Source organism: Athene cunicularia, assembly GCF_003259725.1.
Source record: "Athene cunicularia isolate RWA chromosome 21 unlocalized genomic scaffold, athCun1 chr21_part1, whole genome shotgun sequence".
Classification (NCBI taxonomy): domain Eukaryota; kingdom Metazoa; phylum Chordata; class Aves; order Strigiformes; family Strigidae; genus Athene; species Athene cunicularia.
The window spans coordinates 4,326,766-4,354,560 of record NW_020799127.1 but is presented as its reverse complement, the minus strand read 5'-3'; the positions used below and the strand labels follow the sequence as shown (position 1 = coordinate 4,354,560).

At 37.7% G+C, this 27,795-nt stretch overlaps 1 protein-coding gene across 1 annotated transcript in view; it reads right to left on the bottom strand.

The window, feature by feature from the left end:
• Positions 1–171: 171 nt before the first annotated feature.
• Positions 172–27,795, bottom strand: part of CLSTN1 (calsyntenin 1) — a 46,035-nt gene continuing 18,411 nt past the window's right edge. Inside the window, exons 3-19 of the mRNA XM_026862940.1 lie at positions 23,456–23,485; positions 21,844–22,039; positions 19,517–19,725; positions 18,386–18,535; positions 18,102–18,287; positions 16,679–16,927; positions 14,866–14,987; positions 13,248–13,410; positions 10,736–10,786; positions 8,836–8,993; positions 8,017–8,165; positions 7,289–7,515; positions 6,704–6,874; positions 5,982–6,127; positions 4,359–4,494; positions 3,488–3,672; positions 172–2,812 (exon numbers count right to left, since the gene is read on the bottom strand). Coding sequence (XP_026718741.1) covers positions 2,618–2,812; positions 3,488–3,672; positions 4,359–4,494; positions 5,982–6,127; positions 6,704–6,874; positions 7,289–7,515; positions 8,017–8,165; positions 8,836–8,993; positions 10,736–10,786; positions 13,248–13,410; positions 14,866–14,987; positions 16,679–16,927; positions 18,102–18,287; positions 18,386–18,535; positions 19,517–19,725; positions 21,844–22,039; positions 23,456–23,485 — 2,723 coding nt within the window. The 3' untranslated portion in view covers positions 172–2,617. The remainder of the gene's footprint in view (positions 2,813–3,487; positions 3,673–4,358; positions 4,495–5,981; positions 6,128–6,703; positions 6,875–7,288; positions 7,516–8,016; positions 8,166–8,835; positions 8,994–10,735; positions 10,787–13,247; positions 13,411–14,865; positions 14,988–16,678; positions 16,928–18,101; positions 18,288–18,385; positions 18,536–19,516; positions 19,726–21,843; positions 22,040–23,455; positions 23,486–27,795) is intronic.

Genomic DNA, 27,795 nt, shown 5'->3' with positions numbered 1-27,795 from the left:
GAAAATAAATAAAAATGACTGATAAATTGTACACACATGCCACTGAAGTCTTTCTATGCTTGAGAGATCGATGAAAACAAAGTTTTACTACTGCCACCAGCAAATTAACACACAGTTAATACAACTTGATTCAACTCTGTTCCATTGAGTAAGAAATAAATGCAAACAACCTTTAGAACCAGAAATTTATTGTAGCTTATAGACTTTCCAAACTGACCTGTTACCAATATACACATCTGAAAAGTTATACCCACAGTGGCTACAAACTGCATCAGGACATTTACAACCTTTCAGTATTACCATTAAGTCATGATCAGTTTTGGTCTAAAATACAGCAGCTACAGCAACAGTATATGGAAGGATAAGTCTTCTACACATTAACACAGGACAACTGTCAGACATAAGTTAAAAGTTTCCCAGTTTACTTAAAACTAGCAGTTATATTACCACGTAAGTAGTCAAAACCATTTCCCCATTTTAGAAATCTAAAATTTTACATAAAAAAAACAACCCCCCAAACCGGTAAGCTAGTTGTGTGGGTTCTCTTCCCTGCTTCCAGGTCCATCTACTATTGTTAAAGGCACTCTGCAGTTAAGCCTTACCCCAGGTAAAACCCACCATTAGATCCCATTACACACATCACGAGGTGAGAATAGGTCTGCTCTGAAAATCAAAACTATAGAAACATTTGGAACAATCTTTATCTTTTCTCTAATTGTGACCCTCTGCCCCCACCCTTTGGCTTGCTTGCTGCTCCTCTAGCAGGCTTACCCAGTGCAACATCTCCCTGCTGTGTCCTCTCAGCCATGAGCCAGCCTGCTATGAGATGTGGGCTCTGCAGACTACGTACACGATCAAAAACTGGAACTCTGCTTACCATGCTGAGCAGTGAAGAGAGTCCTAGTCTCCTGTTACAAGCAAAACAAGTTACTCTTTTTAATCCACCTCCAAACGTAAAAATCAAGTAAAGCAGATACTCATTATTCAAGGCTCTGCATAAGACCAAATAAAGTTAAATAAACAAGACCTGCCTTACAAAAAAAACCAGCACTCTCCACCATGGGGTCATAACTTGCTTTTCGTACCTTTCAGCTCTTTAGAAAAGTCCTTTGCAATTCCAAGTTAGACCTTTGATCCGAAACAACCAAAATCATCTGGACTTGGAATAATATTAACATGATTCCCAAGGTTTTCTCGTTGGATAGTTTATGCTATAGTTTTTCACCAGCAGGAAAACACAATTACTAAGTGTAAACAAAGGCTTAATACACCAACAGTCCAAGTTACTGTACAAGGGGCTACAGGGAATGAGCAGGAGTGTGTTTAATAGAAATGGTATCAGCTATGCCCCAAACCCTCCCACTACCAAAATAGAAAAAATGAACAGCCAAAAAAACCCCCAAAATACCTATCTATGGAGACTGGTAGCCAAGGTGCACAGGTACACAGGTCTCAGGCTTTCCAGCTTCAGTAACCAATGTAACAATCAGTCAACTAAATAAATGAATAATCTGCCCTGTCAGCAGACCTGTCAGTGTGAACAGACGATCATTGTACTACAGGCAGCCTCGCTGTAATTAACAGGAGCTGTGGCAACACACCACAGCAACAGCACACTAATTTGCCCACCATCCAAGTAGTGTTTTTTCCCAATAACTTAAAAGCTCTTATGCCAAAGACTTAATTGGAGAAGAAAAAAAAAAAAGAAAAAAGGAGGAGAAAGAAAAAAACCCAAACTCTATTGCACAGGACAGTTGAACCTCTTCAGAGGTTCCTAAAGCCTTTATAATTTCTCACATGCTTGTCTGTTCCCTCTGTGAAAATTAAACTGATAAAAGAAAAGGAAAGAAAAAATAAAGATAAAACAGCATGGGGCATGAGCAAACATGGCAGCCAAGGCCAATGACACTGTATTACTGAAACATCTACACTAGATAACTGTGCCCGTGCTCCTGCTTGCAGTAGTATGAGACTTGTAATATTTATTTCATGCTGCATGATTTTTTACTTTAGCATGTTTTAAACCCCAATCCCTGTTTTTCACTACCACAAATGACATAATTACATAATTCCAATATATTTACAAAATATTAAAAAGTCTGTTAATCTTCTACATATTAACCTCATTCTGCCACTTTACACATGCACTAATTTGGGGAAAAAAATTAAAAGAAAACAACAGGCTGAAATGAGCAGCTTTACCCTTTGTCAACACGCAATCTTTGCATCTTTTAGAAAGAAATAAAGGAACAAAGCCAACTTGGTTTCACTGAGGAAAAAAAAAAGTTCAGAAATTCATGTGCAATGGCTACAGATCTGTAGAGTCACTTAGCTGAGATGACATGAAGAAAAAAGTGCAAGGTGGTTCCTCACATAGCGTAAAAAAAAAAAATCCAGTCACTGAGGCATGGCTGAAGGAAAAGAGGTGCTAACTACGGTTCTAGAAAGAGCATCAGGAACTAGCTGACATAACAAACACAGGGATGTGTGTGGATTGAATCTACTGGCCAGAATGACTTTTTTTTTTTTTAAACACCATGAATCCTTGGTAACAATGGAGTGTATTACAGTGGAGTCTTCTAGAGCAGAAACATAAAGACAAAGGGAACAGCTAGAATCAATAACTGAGGGTAGAGTCATCCCATTCCAGCTGTTGCTGTCTATTAACATTCTGTTGGTCCTCCTCCTGCTCTCCCTCCTCCTCCTCACTGCTTTCAGACTCTGCACTAGTGATGTCATCTTCTTCTCCATCTTCACTTTCTTCTTCCTCTTCCTCCTCTTCCTCTTCACTGCTGTGTTGATCCTCATAAGTCTGTTAAGACAGAAATTAGCTGTTGATATCATACTGGCCAAAATTCTTTTTATTCTTTTGAGTTCAGGCACAAGGTACTACTATCTTGAGAAAGAGCTATTACAGATTCCTTACTGGTTTTAGAAGTTCAGCAGTAATTAGGCAATCAGAAAAAAAGAAAACCAAAGGAAGTAACACTCTTTATAATAGCTTTGTTACATTGCTATCAATCCTGTCACTCTAAGCAAACTAATTCCGAAGTGTGATCCAGCTCTTCAAATTCTACAGGAGAAGGATCTTTCAATTAGGGTCACACAAAGAGCATTAATGTTGCACATCTGTCCCTGATTTTCTAAAAATTCAGATGTCAGCCACAGAAGGAAATGTCATAGAACACAGATGTTTTGACAATGAATTCTTGCAACTTTGGAAAAAAGCACAGTTAAGGTAGCATGCAGCATGATAACCAGCACTGCTGGACACTGCTGTAAAATCCAATTATGCATCATGGAGCTATAACACATGTGAGATCCCAAACATGCCTGTTCTTGGCATCTGTCACTTTGGCACATTTGTTAAAAATTCACAGTTAGCGTCTACTCTGAGTTCAGTGGTTGGTTTTGTTCTAAAACTCAGTTCATGTACAATCACACCCATTACAGCTGGAAAAGGGCATTTTTTTGTCACCAGCTTTACCTCCATGGGGTTCACAGTGATGGTCAAAGCAGAGTCATCCCAGTCCATCTCATTCTCCTTTCCAGTGTCCTGGTCACGCATCGTGCGCTGATGTGCCGCTCGGATTCGGAACACTCCCAAAATAATCATGAAGACCAGGAAACTGACACAAACTACAATCACAACAGTGGCTGTACTTGGAACAACTGCAACAAGAAAATAAAAGGAGTTTCTTAGATGATACTGACACAATGCTAAGTCCTCTGTTCCTATCACCTGCAAGAGGGAAATGGCATTATACAAATATTACATGTAGCTACACAGAGGCAGTTTGTCTAAGGCCACTTAAAAAGTCAGTCGGAGTGTAAGAACTAAAATTTAGTTCCTTAAGTATAATTACATCAATCTGACAGACTGACAACACATGGGAAACAGATTCTACCACACACAGAGACTCCTCTCTAAACTGCCCGTTTTTCTTCCTCTCACATCTTGCACCCATGCCAGATTAGCATAATTAAAACAGAAAGGACAGATACCACAACTCATCAAGGGAATAATGCTGTAGTTCTTTCCTCATGCCATTCAGAAGAAACTGTCCCACTTCCTCAGTCTTACAGTGCCCTCAAGACTAGCACACCTCCCATCTTCCAATGTACACACACCAATGGAAAGCTCTCCTGCTGGCAGGAGAAGGTATTTCGTAGATCTCTAGTAATCCACTCCTCCCTGCCTGGGCAACAGCAGAACAGGACTGAGTAGCCGCTTAAGATTCCCAGTCCAACACACTGGTTTAAACTCTGGGAGAAAACCTCTCCACAGAAAGAAGCCTCTGGGACATTTTAACACCAGAAAAAAAAACAGCTGAACTGCAGTGACTGAGAACTCTTACCTGAAAATGGATGGGGATTAGCTAAATTGTGACCAGAGAGATCAACAAATGTGTGATGCACTGGATGAACAAACTGTGGTTGTGCAGCTATGTGATTAGCATGTTCAACTGGGTTAGCTGTATGGATAACATTCACCTAGGAACAAAAAGAAAATGTTAAACTTCAGAAATGCAACAGTTTAATTCTGAAGAGATAGAAAGAATGAACAAGAAAAAAATAAGACTTAAAAAAAAAAATTAATCTGTTTCCCAGAGTAGTCATTTAATGCTCCTTCAACACAACAATGGCTTGTCTGAGGGGACAATCATCCCCATCAGTAGCTCCTTATGTGTTACAATTTCTTGTCACAAAACGCTTCAGTTTCACAGCTCACAAATCTGTTCTGGTTAGTCTGGCCAGGTTGTGTACAGACACCATTATTTCAGAATAAAACAGAAAAAGCCAGTTTATTATCAAATTTGGTAGCCAGCAATTTTAATCCTAAAACTAACAGTATATACAAAGATATGTAACACATTAATTACATTTTTTTCATTCCCATCTTTGCTGTATATCTTCAGCAAAAAAATCCATATTACAGTCAAAGGGTTAAGGAAAAAACCTATTCTTTAAAGTTTAACCCACTCTTAGCATAGCTGGCTTTCAGGTACATCATTTGCACGGTGTATTTTGTGTTTCCTTGCCAAACACACAGAGCTAAATATACCCATCCTGCAGTGGAACATTGGGATCCAGGGTACCTGACCAGCTGCACAACAGGAAGGGAGCACATTGACTACAGAACAAGGAAAGCATTTGCAGTTCAACGGTTTGGTAAGATCCCAACTCGAGCTCACAGAATTTCCTCAGGAAACAAACCCACATTACATAATACAAAAATTTCTATTCTGCAACACAGGAGGCTTCCCAGCCCACCAGAACCACCAAACTAGTGGTAAATACAATTAACTCTACTGCAATCCCTTTGGTCAGCTTGAAAATGTAGAAATTCAAGCTCACAGCTGAAAGATGCAGAAATACATGGACAGTTCCTCTCAATATTAACAACTCCACATTCCAGCACCTGAAGTTTCAGTGCCCTTTATGTTATCATCTGCTGTACTTCCATGTATTTGATACAAGCATACTAAGTAATAATTAGCCTGTACTCTACTGCAGAGGAAATGCAATTTTAGCCTGTGCTGTTACATAAGCCCTTAGCATCACACAAGCAAAGCAGTAAAGGGCCCATTCATTTGCAGAATCCTGGAAGTTATACATGAAGGCCACTCAAGTCTCTGGTAGCACTACTCTCACTCTACCTTGCTAGTTTTTTGCTGAATTAATACACTGTCTTTCCCATTTCAACCTTTCTGCCTTCATACTTCATTGGCCATACTATTTCTTCTACAACAAAAGTTTCACCTTTGTTCAGACAGCTTTATTTACAGCTGAAATGTAGGCTTGAGAACACATTTATACATAAAATACAGCCTGAAATGCACACATATACTAATATTTATTTACAGGACAAAAATCTAAATCAGTAATTGAACAATTATTTATCATTTGAGGCAACAACTTCCATCCTCCCAGTCATCCATGCTGTAAAACTTCTCCCAGTGATCAGATTAGTTGCATACCTCCACTTTGAACTCATTGCTGACATAGCGGCCGTTAAGCTCAGAACAGACTAATTTGAACTTTCTGTCAAAGAGAGAAACAGTGTGCCAGTTTCTGTAGTGTATCAAATGCAAAACTTCTTCATAACTAGCCATAGTGTCAACCCCTGTGAAGAGAAATGAACAAGTAAAACAATGACTTTGCAAAAGCCTAGTCTGACATCACATACTCAACAAATATTTTCTGCAAGCAAGTTTTCTTGGCTGGCAGATTTTCAGTTAGTAGGAAAAGAAGTAACACAGACACACACATAATGTGGCTTCACGTTAAATTCCGTGGATCTGTGATAAAATCCTAGATCCACTTAGTCTTTGAGGGGACTCTGGGAGCCTTTCTTTCAAATACATTAACATATTTTGAATATAGAATAGAAAGGAATGATGCATGCTCCTAGGCACTGGGTTAATCTGTGCAAGGAACAAGCCTTTTCTGGGGCAAAGCCCATTTCCAAAGTCCAGAAGTAACCTGAAATTTGGGAGATGACAGAACAACAGAAAGGAGGTTCTAAAATGATGTATTTTCTAGAATCACAGCTTTCCACAAAATAGTTGTAACACCTCTGAGCTTGAAATTCTAGTCAAAAATGAAGTATTTGGAGTAAGATGTTACAGACCACCTCTCTAGCACACTGCTCCCTTTATCACTGTCTTCCCACAAAAAGACCAGAAGCAGTAACCCCTACCTGTGATTATCATGCCCAGGTTGGAACTACTCATCTCAATGCCTTTCTGCTGTAATCGTGTCATGTCAATCTCCAGGCTTTCTTGTTCCTGATTTAGTTCCTCTCCGAGCACTGTCACCTCACATGTATCCAGGTTATGCATGATCTCTTCAGATACCAAAGACTCTTGTACTAAAAAGCAAAGAAAAAGCCACAGAGGTAAGCAGGAACAAAGGTGACGTCGACAAGAGCCCAGGGAGCTATAAAATGTCACATGCAAACTCAGCTCTTCTTCCAAAACAAATATTAAGATCTGGGCTTGAAGTAGAGAGCAAATATTCATGGAATAATGATTAAAAAAACCAACACAAAATACGAACAAGGAATATTTACATGAAGATAACAGCCTGGGCTTACTACCATTTCCAGGTAAATTTTTGTTAGCCCAGAGCAGAATACCAACACCTTCTCACAAGAGATATACACATTCGTTTTCCCTATGAGATTCTGGAGAAATCCACACCTCTTTGCAAGAGGAAGATCCTACAACACAATCACTGGATGTGGTGAGGGCAGGCAACAGTCCTAAGCAGAAAAGGATGTTACCTGTAGGATCTTCATCTCCATCTCCCTCTGGCTCCACCTCCCGTGTAATAGTGCTTATTATGCGAAGCTCTGGAAAGAGGGCAACACCCTCAGAACTCTCAAACTCTGAAGCAGAGCGGGCAAAATGGTTGATGCCACTAAGGCTGATTTTTGGTTCCTCGGGTTGCAAGACCATTACATATCCCTCCACAGAAGGAATGGAGACACAGGCCTCTTCGTGGAAACATCTATGAGATACAGAAGCAGTTTTGCACGGTCAAGGAGACTATCTGAGAGGGAGGCACAATTATGCAGAGTAATTGCTCTATAAATTTTTAAAAAGCTCTGTCTCAGACCCAAGAGTCTTAGATAAATTCATCAGCTGTATTGGAAAGTAAGAATTCCCCACCAAGGGAGCAATCTTACAATTAATTTTTACTTACAGATAACATTTGGCCCCATTTTCTATGCTATGACTAACAGCCACAGATAACACCTTTAATGAAGGCTGTGATACTGGAGACATACAGCACACCCTTGCAGTAAGTTCCTCCCTATCTTACGCGCTCCTTACTCCTTTCTCAGGAAGAACACAGAGTGCTGGTGTAGAAAATGTTTGCCATATTCAAGCGTGTGATGGTTACATACAGCATTTCGTCCTTTTTTTTCCTCAAACTGAGATACATGAACATCGTTCCAGGCTCCAGTATCACTGTACAGAGATGCATTATTTGAGCACTAGGACATACTTGACAACACTGGTGATTTTAAGCCTCCGAATCCCAGGTGTTGGGAACTGGCGGGAATTCAGGTAGGAAATGTGTTGCATGGCCTTATCAACTCTGTCAATGTCATCCCCTTCTAAGGTCAGTACTGACTGATTGGGGTTCATGTGGATCTGAAACAACAGAAAAAAAAAATAATGTAAGAGATTACCCAAACGGTAACATGATCTGGTAATTAAAACTGGAAATTCAGCATTGCTTAGCCTGGTAAATGCCAGGATAATTACATCTGTAGTCAAAGCAATAAGGCTGTTATTTACTGGTCTTTTAGTACACAGTCTAACTTCCCTATTCACTTCCTTAGACCGTGGAACATTATTTAGTGTTTCATTCTTTTGAGACAAAAGAATATCATAGTTTTGATGTGAAGATTCTAGGAACATGGAAGAGATGCAGATAATATAAAGAGAAATTGAGCTCTGTTCACACAATCTTGCTGCCAGAAAAAGGCGTGCAAGTTAGGTCTCATTTTACTAAGCTGCTTGTTAAGAATCTCTATCTTTTATTAGATAACCTGGTATAGCTGGTAAAACAGAGACAAGTACAAATATGGAATTTCCCTTCAGGACTTACAAGAGAACACAGTAACTTTCATTCTTAAACTCCGCTAAGACCACGTCTATACAAGAAAGATTCTCTACTTCTCATGTAATTTTAATGCAAAATGTCACAATAGATTAGCTTGTTTTATTTGGGACACCTCTATTAACTCCGCCAGCAAAACTTGTAACTATTATCAGCACAGTAAAACACACGCTCCCCTTGATTCATACACAACTTTACCTTCACGCCTTTGCCAACGCCATCAGCCATTTGCAAATCCAGTCCTTCTTTGCAAGTATATAAACAATCTATCACTTTCTTGTTTTCCAGTTTACCAGAACGAATCATCAAACCTGCCAGACTGCCCCGGAAAAACTGAGCCATGTGGAGTTCACCACCTTAATAAAGGGAGGAAAGAAAAGTCTTTGTATGTTTTGATTCTTTTCACTTTTTTTCCCCCCCCTTTTATAAAACAACAAATATGCCTTCTGGTACCACAACATATTGTATACATGCAGGTTAGTTTTTATCCATTCTGGGTGTTAACCTTGTGACTATGTTCAAGCATAAAAAAAAAAAAAAAGAATTATACAGTTCACCATGCATATGGCCTACAAAACAAGAGTGACCATCTCGAACTGTGAAACGAAGGCTGATATTTCCATAACAAACATTTCAAAAGAAATTGCCATACAGCGAGGTGGTGTTCTTCAGAAATTAAAGACAGAACCAATGAGATGAACTATGAAATCTAAATCATTGTGGTGAGGTAACACCTCCTACTAGCGATGCCCATCAGGATAGAAGACAACAGCATCCTTCCTCTAAATGTTAGTTATCTACATCTAAACCAATCATTACAGGCTCTCTTTACACTCAGAGGATAGAAAGAAAGGTCAAAGTGATTCAGTTCATTCAGAAAAAGGTGGCTAAAAGTTAATTGCTTCCCTCTAAAGGTGGCGCCTTCTCTGTATGGACTCAAGTGAGCAGTTTCAACTCGAGTAACTTGTTTTTACATACCTGAGTTAAGTCCAATAAATTGCAACCCAATAAGCCCCTTATTGCTTCAATTTTTTAAAGATGTCATCACGATGATCACCTAGTCTATCTTGCTAAATAATGGGAGTCACAGAACACCACCCAGGAATTTGTATTGCAAAGTCATCACTTACTAAAGAGATTTTTAGAAAGATGTCTAAGCTTGTTTTAAAGGTTGTAAGTGCTACAAGATCCCTGGCATAACTCAATAAAATTTTCAGTAGTGAATAGTCCTATTACAAATTACAGAATTTCCAGTTTAGATTTGTACATCTCCAGCTTCTAGCTCCTGGATTCTGTTACCTACCTGCCAAATTAACATGTGATGCACAGCTAGAAAACTCTTGCCAATTATACCTAGACCATTCCAGAAATTCTTAAAATTTACAGAAAGAGTATATATCTTGAATACACTTTTAGAAATATACAGTAATTTTTAGTGTCTCAAGACAAAAATCCACTGAAATATCACTAAAAATTTCTAAGCAAAGAAAACCCTGTAGCCAACCTGAAATACCTGGTAGCCAAAGCTTTTGTGCCCGTTCATTGTAATTAAAAGTTTACACCAATTTCTGATCAACTGAGTAACCACTCTAAATTACAGGTCTTTTGAGTTACATACAAGCAACCTCATCTAAATACGAAACTGGTCTTGCCTTGAGTGGGAAGCAGAGCTACCTGACTTTCACAGGTCCTTCCCAACCCACTGAATAAATTCTGAGATACACACACCCCCTACATACACACATATACACGTATTTATATAGGATGAGGTGCATTTATGTTTTAACAAAACTGGATGAAAGAAATAAGTTGCTGATGTAAAATATCAGCTATAATTTTACACCACTTCACTGCAATCACAGAGTTTGCAGACTTGTTCACGGATGTGCATTTGGGTGCAACCAAAAAAAGAAAAAAAAAATAAAAATCAGCTGATGAAGCTCTGGAAATAGAAGCACAATGAAGAAACAAGCCTAGGAGAGGATTATGTGAAGGTCAATGGCCCGAATGCAATGCCTGCATTTCATGCTGCGTGTGAGATGAAGCAATGTCTTGGCATAAAAATGAAATAAAACAGTAGGGAAAAAACTCCAGCAACCTGCAGAGGTCTCAGGCACAGTTTCATTGTCATTTTCATTTCCTGTATATTCTGTAGAAAAGCAAGACAAAGAATAGGACAATAGGGAAAGGACCAAGTAGATACAATTTGGCAAATTCTCTTAACGCAGAAAATACACAGCAGCACTTCCCCCAAAAAGTCCGCTTATACTTGACCCAGCTTCTCAAGGATTATGCGTTCTTTGAAACACTAATAGCTGCAATGCAGGGAAGAAGCATTACTGTGTTGTTACAAGAACATAACATTCATGACAAGAAAACCCAAAAAGAGCCCCATACACGAGCGGCAGTAAAAAGTCTCACTGGAGAATAATTTAACCACAGATACCCCATCTCACACAAACCACTACTAGTAATGAGATACAGATCTATCAACTGGCTCAATTAATTTTTTCTTCTCCCAACTACTAAAGGGAAAATTAAGGTGAGGTCCAGCCTAGATCAGCAAATCACCAAGAAGTATTAAATGATGATCAAAAGGAGTCATTACCAACAGAGATTTATTGATCATCTTAATAGTATTATATGTATCAAGTAGATGGATTTCTCAGATGTAAGAGTCTGGGGGGAAGAACCAAAAATGAAGAACAGCTTTTAAACTTTTAAAATAAATGTTAAAAGAACTTTTTCAAAAGCATAAAATCTCGCTCTCCTTAGAGGTGAACTGTATATGTAACTCAGAGCAGCCTGACTTATTGTAAAATCTTGATAGGAGAAAGAGGATGGCCTTAATAGCACAGCCTTAAGCACTAACTTCACTCTTTGGCATACTACTTCCTCCTGTGTTCTAGTCCCCTAAACCTCAGGCTTTTGGTGGAATTTTTGAAGGTGAGCACCACAAGTTCTTGTATTCCAGACTTTTAATGTTCTTGTATTTCAGTCTGCTGTCACGAAAAATAAAATTAATGTCAGAAAAAAATTTTAAAATTATATAATGGTGCCAATATGAGAGCACAGGAGTTTTTAAGCTAAATGTATATGCTTTTGTTAGGAGGCAGAACGTATATGGAAGCCATTATACAATCCATACACTCAGCTGGAACAGAGTTTCCAAGCTCCCGTTTCTTGCAAACCAGCCACTATAGCTTCCCTTTGAGCTAGAAGAGAGAGTTGGAAAAAAAAAAAAAATCACAAACCAAACTAGATGAATTACAGAAAAAATAATTTGACTGAAAGGAAGGGACAACAGAATGAATTTAGCACTGAAATAACATTAATACTGAAAGACAGTGACCTTGTCAGGGAATAGTAAATTTGATGGAGAAGATATTTTGATAATTTAACCTTCATTCACACTTCAAAGCCTTAAAATTCAAAAGAGAAAAGAGACGCTGCAAGACAGAAGACTGTTAATTTGATTAAAATGTCTCAAAGCTTTCCATTTGTCATTCATTCACAAGCTACTTCTGTGCATCACTGCAGACTGCAGCTACAGTCTATATTCCGAACTACAATAGAACATGAATGATTTAACACTGTTTTATCTCCGACCAAAGCCACTGGCTTTCTACCAGCTAGGGTGTAATTTAATCAGCAAGCAAACAGGTCAGTTCAGGACTGTGAAGCAAGAGCTTTGTTACAAAGATATCTGGTGATCAGCCTCCATGTTCAGATGCATTGTTCTTTTCCTCAAGCTTTGAGGAGTAGGTTTCACAAGTATTAAAGCACATGAATCAGGATTTTACAGCCTGCAGGATATCATGTTATAAACCACAGTCTGCATATAATAAAGCAGATGCATTTATGTTTATTTTTATAAGCAGAAATGGTAAAATATCCAAGAGACAGCATCACTGTGTTGCTTATCTGTACTGTCTGCTGGTCATGCTTCCATTTATAAGAACACTTTTTCTACAATATGCTTTTCAACCTACTTGAAATTTAAGTGTTCTGTTTAGTAATCTGAAGTACATGATATATTCTTACAACTGTTATTAAAAATTAGCTATATAAATTCCCATGGTTACCACAAAATTCACTTTGGAGGAACACTGCTTGGTGAGCAGCTTCATATTTCACATGCACCTGTGGCCAATAAGCAAAAAGCACCTCATGGAAAAAGAGACTAAAGGACAAAATGTGATAATAGCTAGGAACAAAAATAATCTGCAGAAGACAAACCGAGTTATCTTTCATACACTAAAAAGATCTGCTATGTACTTCTAGGACAAGAGGGAATGGCCTCAAATTGCACCAGGGAAGGTTTAGACTAGATATTAGGAAGCACTTCTTTCCAGAAGGGGTTGTTGGGCATTGGAATGGGCTGCCCAGGGAGGTGGTGGAGTCCCCATCCCTGGAGGGGTTCAAGAGTAGGGTTGACATAGCGCTTAGAGATATGGTGTTGTTGGGCACTGTCAGTGTTAGGTCAATGGTTGGACTGGAGGAGCTTCAAGGTCTTTTCCAACCTAGATAATTGTGTGATTCTAGGCTAACCACAAATACTTCATTAAAAAAGAAGTTAATTAAAAAAATTAACAATTGTAAATAGTTACCTTGCCAACATGCTCCAACTACTAGCTGTGTTTCTATTTTTGAAGGATGAAGAGGGTAATCCTCAGTCACTGGGAAAGGATCATATGAAACACCGTCTACATAAAGAGTTACTGCAGGAAATTCAACATTGAGGACATAATGATGCCACTCTTTGTCACACACCTGAATAAAGAAAGTTTTAAAAATTCTACTTAAAATTTTATTTTTAATTACAGTTGAGCAACCGATCTGATGCACATTTTGAATATACATACACACAAACATACTGACAACCTGTAAACCTGCACAGACATACTTTATATTTCACACAGATGGCACACATCCAACAAAAATAAAATATTTATAAATAGTTTATTTTCTTCTATTCCCAATATAGGATCTGCGTGTATTTCCATTCCTTTAATTTTTATAATATCTAATAACAGAATATTTCAATTTAAATACACGCACCTACACGCAAGCACATTCTGAAATACTGTTAATAAGACAACATAACTTGATGAAGGACCTGTATTTGCTGAGAGGGGCTGTTTAGAGAAAACACGACCATTTTGAATAAAAAAAGCCTTCCATGACAGAATTCTTTACAGGGAAAGTTCATTAGTAACAGTCTTCCCTTAAGGATATATATCAGCATTTTACCATTCAACCAGTATACATCGCCATGCACAGAGAACAGGATACAGTTAATTACGTTAGAAGGTAACTCATTGCTTAGGTAACTGGCAAAATACATCTGTAATAGTAACCTAAAGCAACTAAAAGAACCTTTATATATTTGCAGATATACAGGGTTATTTTATCGCTCAGATCCAGAGGGCTGGAAAAGCACACAAATGTTTAGTGCCCTCTGTCTCGCTCTTCATGATCATAATCAATTCACAGAAGTAAGTTCTGCAGATCTTAGTAGGACTAAAGTGAAGATTGGTAATTACAGCCTTCAGTTTCAAACCTACAATAATTAATAATACATGAACAAAAGAATACAAACACAACCCTCTCCAAATAGGAAGCAGAAAGTACCTGCATCCCTCAGAGGCCTATTAACTCTACTTCTGTGGAGGAAAATCTGATTAAGAAAACTAATTTGTAGCTACTGCTTACAATGTGTAAGAAGTCACAAATTTTATTACAGTGTGAAAAAGGATTAAGTTCTTCTGTTATCCTATTAACACTCTGATCTGCAAAAATGTGACATGCTCAGAAGTACTTTAAAGCTACACACTGGAACACTTCCTGTTCTCATGCACACTACCTTACAGTGTACTTAGTGAAGATAACCAACACCACAGCTAAAAGACTGACGCTGTATTTTCCCATCTAAATCCACATTTCCTACCTTCCATGGTAATGACTTGTACTTTATTCTATGAGCATCTTACTAGGCTTAATAAAACCACTGAAGCAATATTTTATATTCAAGATGAAAAGGTATAGCTGAATCTATCTCTGACACTTGATCACAAATAAAGTAAGTATTGTTGAGCTCTATAAAACGTGACATCAGGAGTCTGGAGTTGCAAAAAGTATTTATTAATAATTATACTATCAGCGAGTTTAGTCTGCGATAGCGTTCACTGTATTCCAACATCCTATCAGCTCTCCTCCCAAACTTACTTGATTTAGTTTCCAGTGAAATTCAGCAGGTTTATATGTTTTCCCCTCTGAAGGATCTTGGCGGAAGAGGAAAACCAGTCGGCAGTTGTGTACGTAGAGCGTGTAGTGGTGCCGGTTCATATCTGCACAAGAGTTTCAATTAACATTATTATTTTCTGTAAACCTTACCACCACCACAAAATTCACCTGTTCTGTAATTTCATGCATAAATCCCCAAGTATCTGATAGGAAGAAACAAAATGTAGAAGTAAATCAGGCATGTTAAAAGGAATGTAAAACATTTGTAATAGTAGCAATTTATAACACATTTGTAAAACACTTGTAATAGTTAGGGCAAATATTCTTGAAGAACCCACGAGTAATAATACACCATACAATAAACAGACATGTCTGTCTCTAAATCCAATCTAAATGAAGGCATAAGACTGAAGACTCACAGAGATAAGCCTGTCAGCAGGAGAGAGAGCTCTATTTGCAAAAGAGCTTTTTTGTTACAAAGAAGTATCTTCTACCTCATCTAATTACTGTTTTGGAACATGTACACATGATGGCAGGTGGACATGCTTTCTTAACAGAAAACTATATAAACATGCCTCTAAAATTATAATTTAAAATAAATACAAAGGTGAGATGCTAGAGAAACAGGTAAGAATAAGGAAAAGAAACATTCTAGCTACATCATCCATTCCATGGCATGGATGAGTCAAGAAAGGAGGGGATGAAAAAATACCACACTCATGTCAATCTTTCAGCCTGACAGCATTAAATCTGACTGTATTGTTCCAGAGCAATATATTCAAAATCTCCTCCCTCTAACAAACCTTGTCCAAGCCTTTCAATATTGCATAATATACTACTGAATTGAAGGCAAATTATATTTATACTACCAGAAACTGCCACAAAAATTATATGGTTAGGTCAAACCAAGGAATAAAAAAGGAAAACCCTTTCTGAAGGTCTGCTTCTCACATACTTTAAACCAGGAAAAACTGTATTTCAATTTGTCTTTTGTCTCCAGTTCACTTGCTTCCATAAATCCAAAGTTTTGGGTTTTGATTAACAGGAATGGGTGAAGGTAGGAAGTGGAGAATATTTGTACCTGGTTCTGAATGACAGTCACTTTCCTCTTGTTCAAAGAAACGTTCTTACGATATTACAATTACTGTTAAATCTTTCTTATTTTCAAATACAATTTAAAATATATTCAGTGCAGTTTCCCTGGAGAAACCTAGCAGCATTTTAAATAAATTACCTTTCCAATACACTGAACAAATCTACTGCCTCAGCTAAAAACGACAAGAATTCTTTTACCCCCATTAGACAGCAATTACTGAAACAGGGTTATCAGATTTCAGTCTTATTAAATAGCATCTTCAAAATAATTGTGTCTGTAGCATTCACAGAGACTGAAATTATGCACAGAGTGAAAAAAAAATTCATCACTGGAGAAATTACCTCCTCCTAGGAAAAAAAAAAGATATAGTAGCAAATGCTGTCACTAAACCTATGTTTCTTAATGATTTTAGGTTGCATCAAGAATAAGGTTATCTTTGGAGGTGCAAAATTAAGACTGCATTGCCAGAATAAGTCATCTATCACTGCAAAAAGAAACAGATAATGTAAACTGAAATAGAATTAGACAAACAAGTCTGCAGCTAGATAATCTAAAGGCATGACTATAGGTAAGCTCAATAAAGAGTGACTTTTACAACCCATTTCACTTTCAAAAGAAATGTAACCTAGAGAAAAACCAGCACACGCAACTGAACAAAACCCAACAATGAGACCATTTATATTTGAAGTATTGACAAACCTGTCTTGTCTGAATTGCACAGAATGGTCTCCTTCTCTTTGGTTCCAGGCCCATGCCTCATCCATACTGAAATCATGAAGGGCTCTTTGAGATTGACTGTGACAACGCCATCTGGAATCTTCACAGCTTGTGTGCCATTAAATTCAAAGACTTGGTCGCTGTCGTGACCATTATCAGTAGGAAGTCCTATTGTCCAGTTAGCAGCGCTACTTGGAGGGGGAAGCAGCTCAGCTGTGCCAGAAGCAGCACCTACAATAAAAACGTTCAAATGAAGAAAAAAAGGTACAAACTAAAAAGACCACTGCTGGTTTCAAACCAAACTGTTTTTCTGACCATTAATTTTTCAGCACCGACTGTCAGGATTACGCACTACCACCACACATCAGGCAATTCTCCTTTTAAATAATGTGGCACTAATAATAGATATCTAATACCACAATGACTTCCATAAATTTAACTTCTGCATGGACAACTAATCTCACTAAAATTGTTTTGCTTACTATCTCTACAGCTGTAGAACCTTATTTTGCCTCCATCTCAGGAACCATTACATTAATACCACTTGTCCTTCAGGCCCAGGAACATGACGCCTTTCTCTTGACACTTACTAGTTTTAAGACTAATATTCACCCAGTTGAAGAGGGCTGCATAAGCTTCCCCTCCCAGATCACTGTCTAATAATATCTTAGTCAGAGGCAATGATAACCCAGCAGGTGCTCAGCTTGCTGGTTTTTCCCCACTTCAAGCCTAAATCATTAATGTCACAGTGACCTCATCAGGGAATAGCTTAGGAACTGCCTGGGTCTCTAGGGTTATGCCATATTCACACTTTCAACTAACTTCAACTGAAGTTGAAGACATAAATCATCAGGGATAATCTGCCCTGCAATCTCAATTCTTCCATATTGCCTACAAAGGATTCATAAACTTTTCACAAGACCTTTAACTGCAGCATACGTGGATGCCAAGGTGCCCTTTATGCCTAGGGCAAGCACAGTATAAATTTAACTGGTGCAAGTAAAATATTTTTTCCAAACCCCACTTTTTTAGTTTTCTTTTTCATCATGTATTTCTTATATTGCATCACTGCCTCAGAAAAAGAGAGAGATTTTCATGGCTATACTCTTTCACATATATAACATTCTTTCAGCTCTTGAACATAAATTTCATGTGAGGGAAATTAATAGTCTATATAAGCTAGGAGAGAGGCAAAAAAAAAAAGAAAAGATTCTTTACTGCATTTGAGAATTATTTTAGAAGTCACCTTCAACCAGTTTCATGCTTTTTATTGCCCACTAGGAAAAAAGCTGGAGGAAACCACATGCAAATGAAGACTGTATCTACTCACTGAATTGGGGTCTAATACAATATCCAAAGAAAAGCTAATAAGCAAGAGAAAGCACTTTAACAGAAGCATTCTTACCACAGAGTCGGTGAATGGATTTCTCAGAGTACGTGTCTCTATCACAGCCTTTACCAATATGGTTGGTTTCTAGTTCAACCGTTGCTTGAACTGAGGTGATTGGCTCATCACACGTCTCCAAATGCATACCAGGGAAGAGTGCTAACGAACCAGTACCAGGCTCATATTCTATTCTTTTGCTCCAGCCTGTATATTTATCCAAAGAAACAATATTAAAAATGTCTCATGTTTAACTGAAGGTACTGGCAAGTGCTAAAAGCAGATAGGAAGGAGATCAAACTAACCTTGCCAGCCAGGCTTGCACGTAGGCTTAATGCTAATTTTAACCAACACATCCTCAGCAGCTCTCTTCTTCCCACAGTCATAAGCTGTTACTGTCAGTTTATACTGATGTTCTTTACCATAGTTTAACTTTTCTGTGTTTTTTATATAACCTGACACACAAAAAAAAGCACACAGTAATCAGACATCAATATTTACTCATTTCTCAGGATCAGTGCAGGTTTAATTGTATCCAAGTACCACCTGTGTACTTCATAAAGGTACCAAGACCTTAACAGACACACCTGTAAGTGAATTAGCCCTTCACTATTTGAGTTTTCCATGCCAGACATGAGGCCCAGATCCTTAAAAATTACATAAATCCAGAGATGAACACACATACACAGAACAGCAGTATATACTTATCAGGCTCTTAATAGAACATTACATTACTCAAAATAAAACTGTTCATAAAATGAAACTGATACATAAATTCCTTGGCACATGCCAGGATTCTCTAACTTTTTAAAAATTTGCACATCCACAAAAATTATCCATTGGCAATGTGGATCTCCCCAAAACTCAAACTAAAGCCAACTAAAACCTGTTTTGCTTTGCTCAACAAGCTTGAACATACCCCCTGAAGTAGTCTATAGATTTTGAAGGGTCCACAGATCACCAGCGTAAAGGAAATGACCTAAACAAATCACCAGACTTCAAAGCCACATATGAGCATCTCAAATGTGAAAAGCAGACATGTGGAAACCCAATTTTTGGAAGCTAACTAACAAAAGCTATCCTCATACAGAATAGAAAACTACAGGGGAAAAAAAAAAAAGTCTGCTAAGAGCTGGTTTAAAACATAATACAGCTAGCATATTTCCTTTATTTTGAAAAGCATTTTACAAAAAACAACACACATGCAACAAACCATCTGCTCCTTACATCGGTAGATGGCACATAGTATTGGCACTGAAAGACATCTCACTTTTCATTATCAATTCAAACTGCTAAAAGGGAACACCTCCATTTAACTACATTGTAGGAAAGGGTTAAAACAAGGTTGCTGCCATATTACACCGACCAGTCTGAAGTCCTATTGTTAGGGTGGCAAATTATGGTAATTCCCGCTCCATCTCGCATCGTATCCTTACCATCTTTGTCAATAGCGAAAGGTACATCCGGAGTTACAATTTCATAACTGCAAATCTGGCTGAACTGAGGTGAACAATCTGCATCCACCGCTTCCACTTTGAGGATGTTGTCATACCTCTTCCCCTCAATAACTGTTGCCTTGTATGACTTCTCTTTGAACACAGGGGCGTACTCGTTAACATCATTCACCTGAACATGTACTGTTGCTCTGGAAGTAAAACAGAAACATCAGTTCCCTATATACCGCAAAACCCCTACGCATGTAAGGAACCTGACAAAACAGCTCCCTCTTTTACAGATTAAGTTATCCTTCAGAATTTAATCTCCCAGAAAGTAGTGACCAATGACTAATAAAACTAACAATCTCAACTACCCTAACTAGGAAAGCAGTGGATGTTTTTCCAGTGTGTTGCTATATAATTCAGTGTACTTCTAGGTTATTGCTTACTACTGATGTTTATTTGCAAATAAAGTTCAAACCCTTGTATTGCAACTATTAAATTGCTGCCATTTTACAGAAATACAACAAAATACAGCTCTGACAAAACAGGCTTTTACTTCTGTTATAACAGTACAATCCTTTGAATTCTTTCCTGCTGTCAAGAGTATTTGATATAAAAACCCAATTTTTATTTCACATGAACAAGAATGACAGTTAAGACTAGTCTTAGTCTAAGAGCTCAGTCAAGTGCATTTGATTAGCTTGCTTTCGCTAATAAAGTACCGAGCTGTATAAGTCAGTGAAAACTGGCTTATTTCTTGGATGTAGGAATGAGAGATCAGACAATTTTAATGGAAGAATCACAGAAGCGGAAGATACACTTTAACACATCATACAGACAGCTACATAATCCTAAACAGATTGGATCTTGAATTCTGTTTTTTCATGCTTGTCACTGATTGCTGGTGTATACAAAACAGGAAAATAATGCAGTTTCTGTCAATGACCAAGGAGAAAAGGTGAATAACAAAAAGTATCTGGAATGTAAACTAATAGAGAATTCAATGACTACAGTCCTTCCATAAAAGCAAAAATTTTCTAACGCTTATGGTAAAATTAAAAAAGTTGTTATGGTTTTATTTTAGCCTATGCACTAAATAAGCACCCCAAAAAAATGGCCTTCTGTAGCAAGCACGCTTTATTCCTGACTTCAAGAGCTAAACAAAAAAAATATAACAGGTATCCATGCGTCAAGGAAATTTCAACAGTGGGTTGTAGGTGCAGGTCTTGGAAACCCATCATTCTGCTGTGGGAAAAGAAGAACTGCAGAGCGTGCCACTAGATCTGCACTGGTTCATTACAGAGCCATAAATCTGGGTGACCATAATTTTTACTAGAGCCATCAGAATGAAGTTTGTATCTCAATTAACCAGCACAGGTAGAAATATATAGGTCAGTTCTACAGTGCAGAGAAGGAACTGAACACTATCAAACTGAACAAAGAATGTAATTCCAGGCAACGCAACAAAACATTTGTTGTCATCTTTCTCTTTGAAATCTTTCTTCAAAAGTCAAATTGAATATCAAACAGTGTTTAAGGGCATACCTATTTTTTGTAAGTGTAATCCTTAAGGAGATAACTTTCTGCTGCCTATTTGAAGCATGAAGCTATAGAGTAGCAAGGCTGTACTTGTCACCAAGATGACTGCTGCTAGTCTATTCCTCATCTTACTTAGGCTCTTGCTTCACACAAACTCTATCTTCCACATGCTCTGCAGATGTTTGCACCAGGGTGTTAAACAGTTATTCTCCAAGTGAATTTTCTAGAGAGCATTTTACATTGTGGTTTTTTCTTTAGATAAAGATTAGCTAAAGATTGCTTTGTTCCTATTCTTTAATCTAGACAGATATGAACCTTATGCTATTGATCTTGCTTTTTTTTTTTGTGAGGCTGTCTGGAAATGACAGCAAGATGTATTCTTTTCCATTTTGTCAAGTTTAATATAGATTGACATTTTGAATCGGTACTTTGGTTTTAGAAAGTGCACTCTGAAACAATGTCCAGGCTTGGTACGCCGTGCAAACTCCTTATATCAACTCAAGCCTGATTTTACCTATATCAGGCTTCCTGCTTCTAGCCCTACACTATTTCCTAATGCAAATTCAGAGGCATCAAGGGATAAAGCAGTATCATCTAGAATACAGCTGAAGAGATGTCAGAACAGCTCATTTCCATTTTGCTGCTATTTACATTACCATTATAGGAAAGTCTCCCAGTATTAATATCTGGTTTACATTGATTTATGGTCTGTGTATTTAGAGTCACTGTGTGCAGCAGACAGCTTGAAACCAAACTTCCCCTCAACCCACCACAGGTTTACTTACTTGTGGGACTTTTTTGCATTTGCTCCATCTGGTCCCTTTCCACAGTCATAGGCCTGTATGGTGAATGTGTAGTCCTTCTGTAGTTCACAGTCAAGCTTTTCTTTAGAGCGTATTATTCCCTCACCAGTGGATTTATCCACTACCACTGCTTCAAAGGGAACATTTTGCCCGTGAATTTTAAATCCACAAATCTCACCTACAGATTCAAAGTAAGAGAGGTTAGAATTGGTCGAAATTATTACACATTTCTAAAATAAATGACCAAATATTTTGCAGCCAAGGGTTTGTGAGGGTCTGTGGACAAAGCAAGAGCACTGTGCTTTAAAATGGGTGATTTCTGGGAACTTTAGTAAAAAGAAGCATAAGTCTGCCTTCCAAGCAACTGGTTTACTTTGCATCCATTCATGCAGGAATACAAAAGAGAAAAAGAGAAATGTAGACAGGCATTTCACAGGAGTACTTGAGATAGCTCTAGGGTAAGAGTAGGTCTTATGAGAGCATACAGCCAAGGCCACTGGTAATATCTTCTATGCCAAGCTACTGGGAATAGCTGGGCAGCTTGTTTATTTTGACCAGAGCAAAAGGTTAAAATGCAGAGTTACAAGTCAAGGGATGAAAAAGCTTTCCTTACAGGTTCAGCACCATAATTACAGAAATTCTGTCAACAGATCAAAGAACAAAGTCTTCCTGTGCAATGTACCTGGCTAAAATTAGGGAATCAAAATAAACTACTGAATGAGAAAGGTAGAAATACCAACTTCTCAGGCATCCATTTCAACAGCTATCTACTAACACAGACCAAATATGTTAGTCAAGGAAGCTCTCACATCAACGATTTAGTAGGCTTTCCTTACTATTCAAACTCTTCATTCTAACAACCTTGCAAGAGAAGTCCCTGGTACATCATTTAAAAACACATCTAAGCCTAAGATTACATTACAAGACCTCTTGCTGGCACAGCTAGGTCAGTCTGTCAGCACGTTATGTGGAGTAAGCCTGGCACACTGGGCTGTGCTAACAAAAGCCACTTAATAACACCTTTGATCACTTACACTGTGTTTTCACCTGCAAAACTTGTTACATTTTGAGGGTGATTTTCTTACACCAAGATAAAACACTCTTATTATACTTGCAGCGGTATCATAGTACCAAGAATACATTCCTACTGTAAATACATCTAGAGGTATTTAAAAAAAAATATCTGATTCTGATTTTAAACTACTGAAGTATTTGCTGAAGGAAGTGTACTGCAGGGAAGGTGCTATAAAGCTTCGGCAGTTAAATATTACTTTACAAAGATGCCCCAAAGAAGTAAGCTAGCAGTGAAAATATCAGAAAATGCTCATTTCCCCAAAACCACTTCTTCAGTGTCCATACAATGTAAAATAATCCCAAATGGTTCAAATGGATGTCTGATTTACAGATATTTCTAACCAAGGGTTTGGTTACATAACAGTTTTTATCAATATATTTTAAAATAGAAAAAAAACTGGGAGAATAAATGGGACAAAAGAGCATGACAGGATCTTCTGTTTAAGTGCTGATTCCCCATTTCATAACCAAAGTTAGTAGGTTAATATTCATAAAAGGGATAGAAAGAACCCTTTATCACCTTCTTTGGTGACTGTCACCTCAAAACTCTCTAAAGGGAGAAAAGATAAACCCAAGTCAGTAACAGGAAAGGTTGAAATGGAGCAAATAAGGAAAAGGCAAAGATGTACACATTACACAGAAAAGCTTTGGAAAATTTGTATTTTAAAATTCCAGTGGCGATTTGCTGTAACTGTTATAATTTTAGAGTTTTAGTTATGTTAAATATGATTTAATCTCTTAACTCCAGGTTGCCATTTGCAGAATTTTCAAGTATTTAATAAGTTTTGATATCAAAAGGCTTTTTTCTTTTCTTCCTTTTCTTTCTTCTTTTTAATACCACCAACTGATAAACAAAAAAATATTTTCAAAATTCCATGTTGATGAACTATCCATAAAGTAGAATATTCACCAGAATCTATTTGTACTATTCTATTTAAAGAAGACATGTTAAATCATTCAAACAAGCTTTTATCTCTTACACTGAAGCCACCATGTTTCTACAAACTAAAAAAAGCTTCATACTCTCCTTTTGAGTTCCAGGGGAAAAAAAACAACAAATAGTCATGGGATTTCTGTGTTTCCACATAAATTTTTAATGGTCTAGGTTATATAACACCTAGCATTTGCAAAATTTAAATTCTGCATCAAACTTAACTTGACAGTATTGCCAGAATTCATGGTTTAAAAATATAAACGTTAAATTGTGATCCTAATGAGCATGAAAGCTTTAATGTAAGAAGGGGGGGGCTGTATATTTCCTTGTGGTGTATTGTTTTTACAGATTAAACAAGCAACCAACAGCTTCTATGACTTTATTCCACTACCAAATACTGTAATGCTGGACAGAAGGAGATTCAGGTACTTAAGTAGATTCATCTACCAGTAAGGAGGATGCCCTAGAGCAGGCTGCCTTGCCCCCAGCCCCTCCAGAAAAGTACAGGCTTCCAGTGTCCTCGATCTTCCACGCTTAGATCTCAGATAAAACTGAGTTTTACAGTGGTACTAGACGACTGTGATAGGCACCTGGAATGGTTTCACAGTTTTAACAAAAAGACAGTTAACCCTGTTCTTCACCACCCTGAAAATTTTAATTTGTTAGAACTCCAAACTACCACTTTTTATGAATTACTTCTTCCAGATTACCATCATCTTTGACTTGAATTCCAGTATAACAAAGCAGACCTGTACACTTAAAATCACTTCTAGCAGCTCTCCTGTTAATTCTCATACATTTCAAACAACTTGCAGTAATCCAGTTATTCAAGTCCCCATTTTAGAGTGGCCTTAAGGAGAGATGAGGCACTAGAGTTAGAGAAGTATTTTTCTAAAAAGGCAAATTTACAGTTTAATATTGAAGCAGTATCATAATTAAGGAAAAATATCTCATAATGTACCATGATTTGTAGTCCTTCATTTCAAAAGGAGCCAGTTTCTGAAATAGCTCACATTAGATTCTCCCTGAAACTCACTTCAGGTAATCCCCAGATTTATTATCAGCTCTTTATTTTAATGCACCGAGTATGCTGCCTCTCGTGGCACCCACATAATTTACTTCAGTCTATTCTTACACAGGATATAAATGTAATCCCGGATTTTGATGTGTTTTGGCAATAGGATCATTCAAGAAAATTTTACACTGCTTAAACTCATGGCTGACACCACTGATTAGCCAGAAGTGACATTCCAACTGCAAGCTGTTAAATATTCCGTATCTCTTACAGCTACCTCCCTGCTCCCTTCCAGTAACTCTAACCTGAAGAGTCAAGCATTGTGTGTGAAACATTAAGATTACAGGAAAAATACATGGAAGGGAACATTAAAGCAGAAAGCCTGACAATGGAGAGAGGAGGGAGAAGTGTATTAACGTGGTAACTACCAATTTGGGAGAAGGGGAGGCTGTCTAACAGCTGGTCAGTTCTTTATCATCTGAAGTGACCTTTAACTCAGGCACCAGCACTAATTTGGCTGCTAGGAAGTTCAAGCATTATTTTTCTGGCTCCTGAGCATAAGACATAAATAAGCTCTCCAGTAAATATCCGTGTGTCTCCAGATGCTTTTCAAGGTGCAAAGCTTCTGTTCAAGGTGTACTACAGCTCAGTTCCCACCACAGGTTTCTCAGAACAACAACTGACCTGACACAATCGTGTTTTCCACTTCACACTAGTAAGATTAACAAAAAGCCTTTTTATTACTATACAGACAAGGTTCTTGTGACTGAAAAAGTTACAGTGCATAAAAACTATGGGCTTACATATAAGCATTCTAAATAAGCAAATGCAGAGCTCCCAACCTAACAGGCTTTTAAAATTCCCTTCTTCAAAGTGTCTCTGCAATGAAAAGGAGCAAAAAGGAGTAATTCTCTAAAGTATAAAATATTTCAAAAATTAAAACTCCCCCTCCCTTCTCAATAATACACTACAGGCTGTTATAGAGCTGTTTCAAGACAAATAAAGACAATTTACAGATTAATACTCCCATGCATAGATTTTCGTCTCAGTTATGAAATGCCTATCTTTATATAGTACAGGTGATGCTCTCCTGCAATTATAAAATTCTTGGCAGTGAATTTTTTTCCACTGCCATTAAGTAACCTTAATCCCATACCATTCTCCCTAAGGTTTCAGGCTATGTCATATATGTTTATTAATGCTTCTTCTCATTCCATTCTGAAATGGAGATACATTACTAAAATAAATTTCTCTCCTAATCATAAAATAGAATGATGATCAATCTGTAAATTAGTTATATTTGATACGTTGGAAACCGTTCAGCTAAATAAACTGTAAGTAGGATAGAACTTTGCTGTCTTTCACTCAGCTGTAATCACAGTTGGAAAACACTTCATTTTACAGATAACACAGGTTTGTGGAACTTAGGTTAGTCAGAAAACATACAGTAAACTTGTATCCTAAAGGCATTCTGTATTTCTCCTTTCTAGTGTAGCACAATCAAATGACAGTGAAGATTTGGTAGAATTTTAGGGGGTTGTTAACTTTTACTGCTTTATTTCTTTCTGTACTGTTTTGATATAATGATGTAAAACAATCATATAGTTATTAAAAAGGTTCATAAGGTATTTAAACTTAAAACTCTGGAGTCAGCTGTCCCTCTACACTTCCCTTCCACAGCAGGAGAGGCAGTCTATTCTCCCAGCTCTAACCAAGCAGCAGTCTACATGAGGATCACGGAAAGCCTCCCATTCCAACACGTCTCCTAAACAACTATTCCTTCATACCATACAAAACTGTTAAAAAGCAAACCAATTTTCAGTATCAGTTAGTGATAACTCAGTGATTTCAGCTTGTATTTTTGTGCAGGATGGGTACAAACCAAAATGTCACTCCATGCACGCCTTAGCTTAACGCAAAAACGCCCAAAATACTATTGCAACAAAATTTCCTCTTGGGTTTGCCAAGTGGCTATACGATTGAATCACTCATGGGATGTGACGAGATCAAAACCTTCATCTGTTTGATTACACAGCGTCATTCATCTTCTCTCCAGAGCATTTCTTTCTAACCCTCACCCAGCTGAGTGCCGCAGTCCCACCGGCCTGCTGCAGACAGGCCGTCAGCACAGCTCTCTGCCCTGAACAAACACGGGTTGGCGGTGCAGCACGGAAACGTGGCATCAGCACTCGCCCACTGCAACACGTGAACCCCACACACCTCCGGGGAGAGGCTGACAGAAAGGCATCGTGAATTTGGGGCTTTTTTTTTTTATTTTTTTTTAAAGCGTGGAGATTCTGCAAGATCATTTTCCAAGCTCTATGCATATTCATGATGTAAGTCAAAAAAATTCCTAACCCCCACAAAAATATTTCTTGCATCCCAGAGTAGTAAGGGGAAAATAAAGTATTGTGGCTGAGAAGTGGTTTTCTCTAGGGGCAGGGTGGGGGAAGAGGGATTAAAACCCTTTTACAGACACATCAGAAAAACAAGGAAACATTTCTTTCCACAAGGGAAACGTTTCAAACACCTTGCTAGCAAGACCCTGCATTATAGTCTCATAACAAAACATTCAGTAGTGTGAAGACATTCAGATAAAATATTGTTTGTTTCAAATGCAATAAAAATTCAGTTCCTTTTTGCTTAGTAAAGAGGAAATCCATACTGAGAGCCTTAGACATTAAACTGATTTTGGACATGAATTACCCTAATATACAAGGGAAAAATGTAGCTGTCTTTTATTCTAGTTTTTTTTCTAGCAAAGTATTTTTTGATCAAATTGCAGCATGACTCTGTAACAGAGAAAAGTTTCACTGTGGAAGGAGAATGGTCATTGTCTTCTCAAGCGAATCTGTTTGAATCCTTGTACAAAAGACTGATTCCACTGGGTCTCTACACATTGGGCAGTATG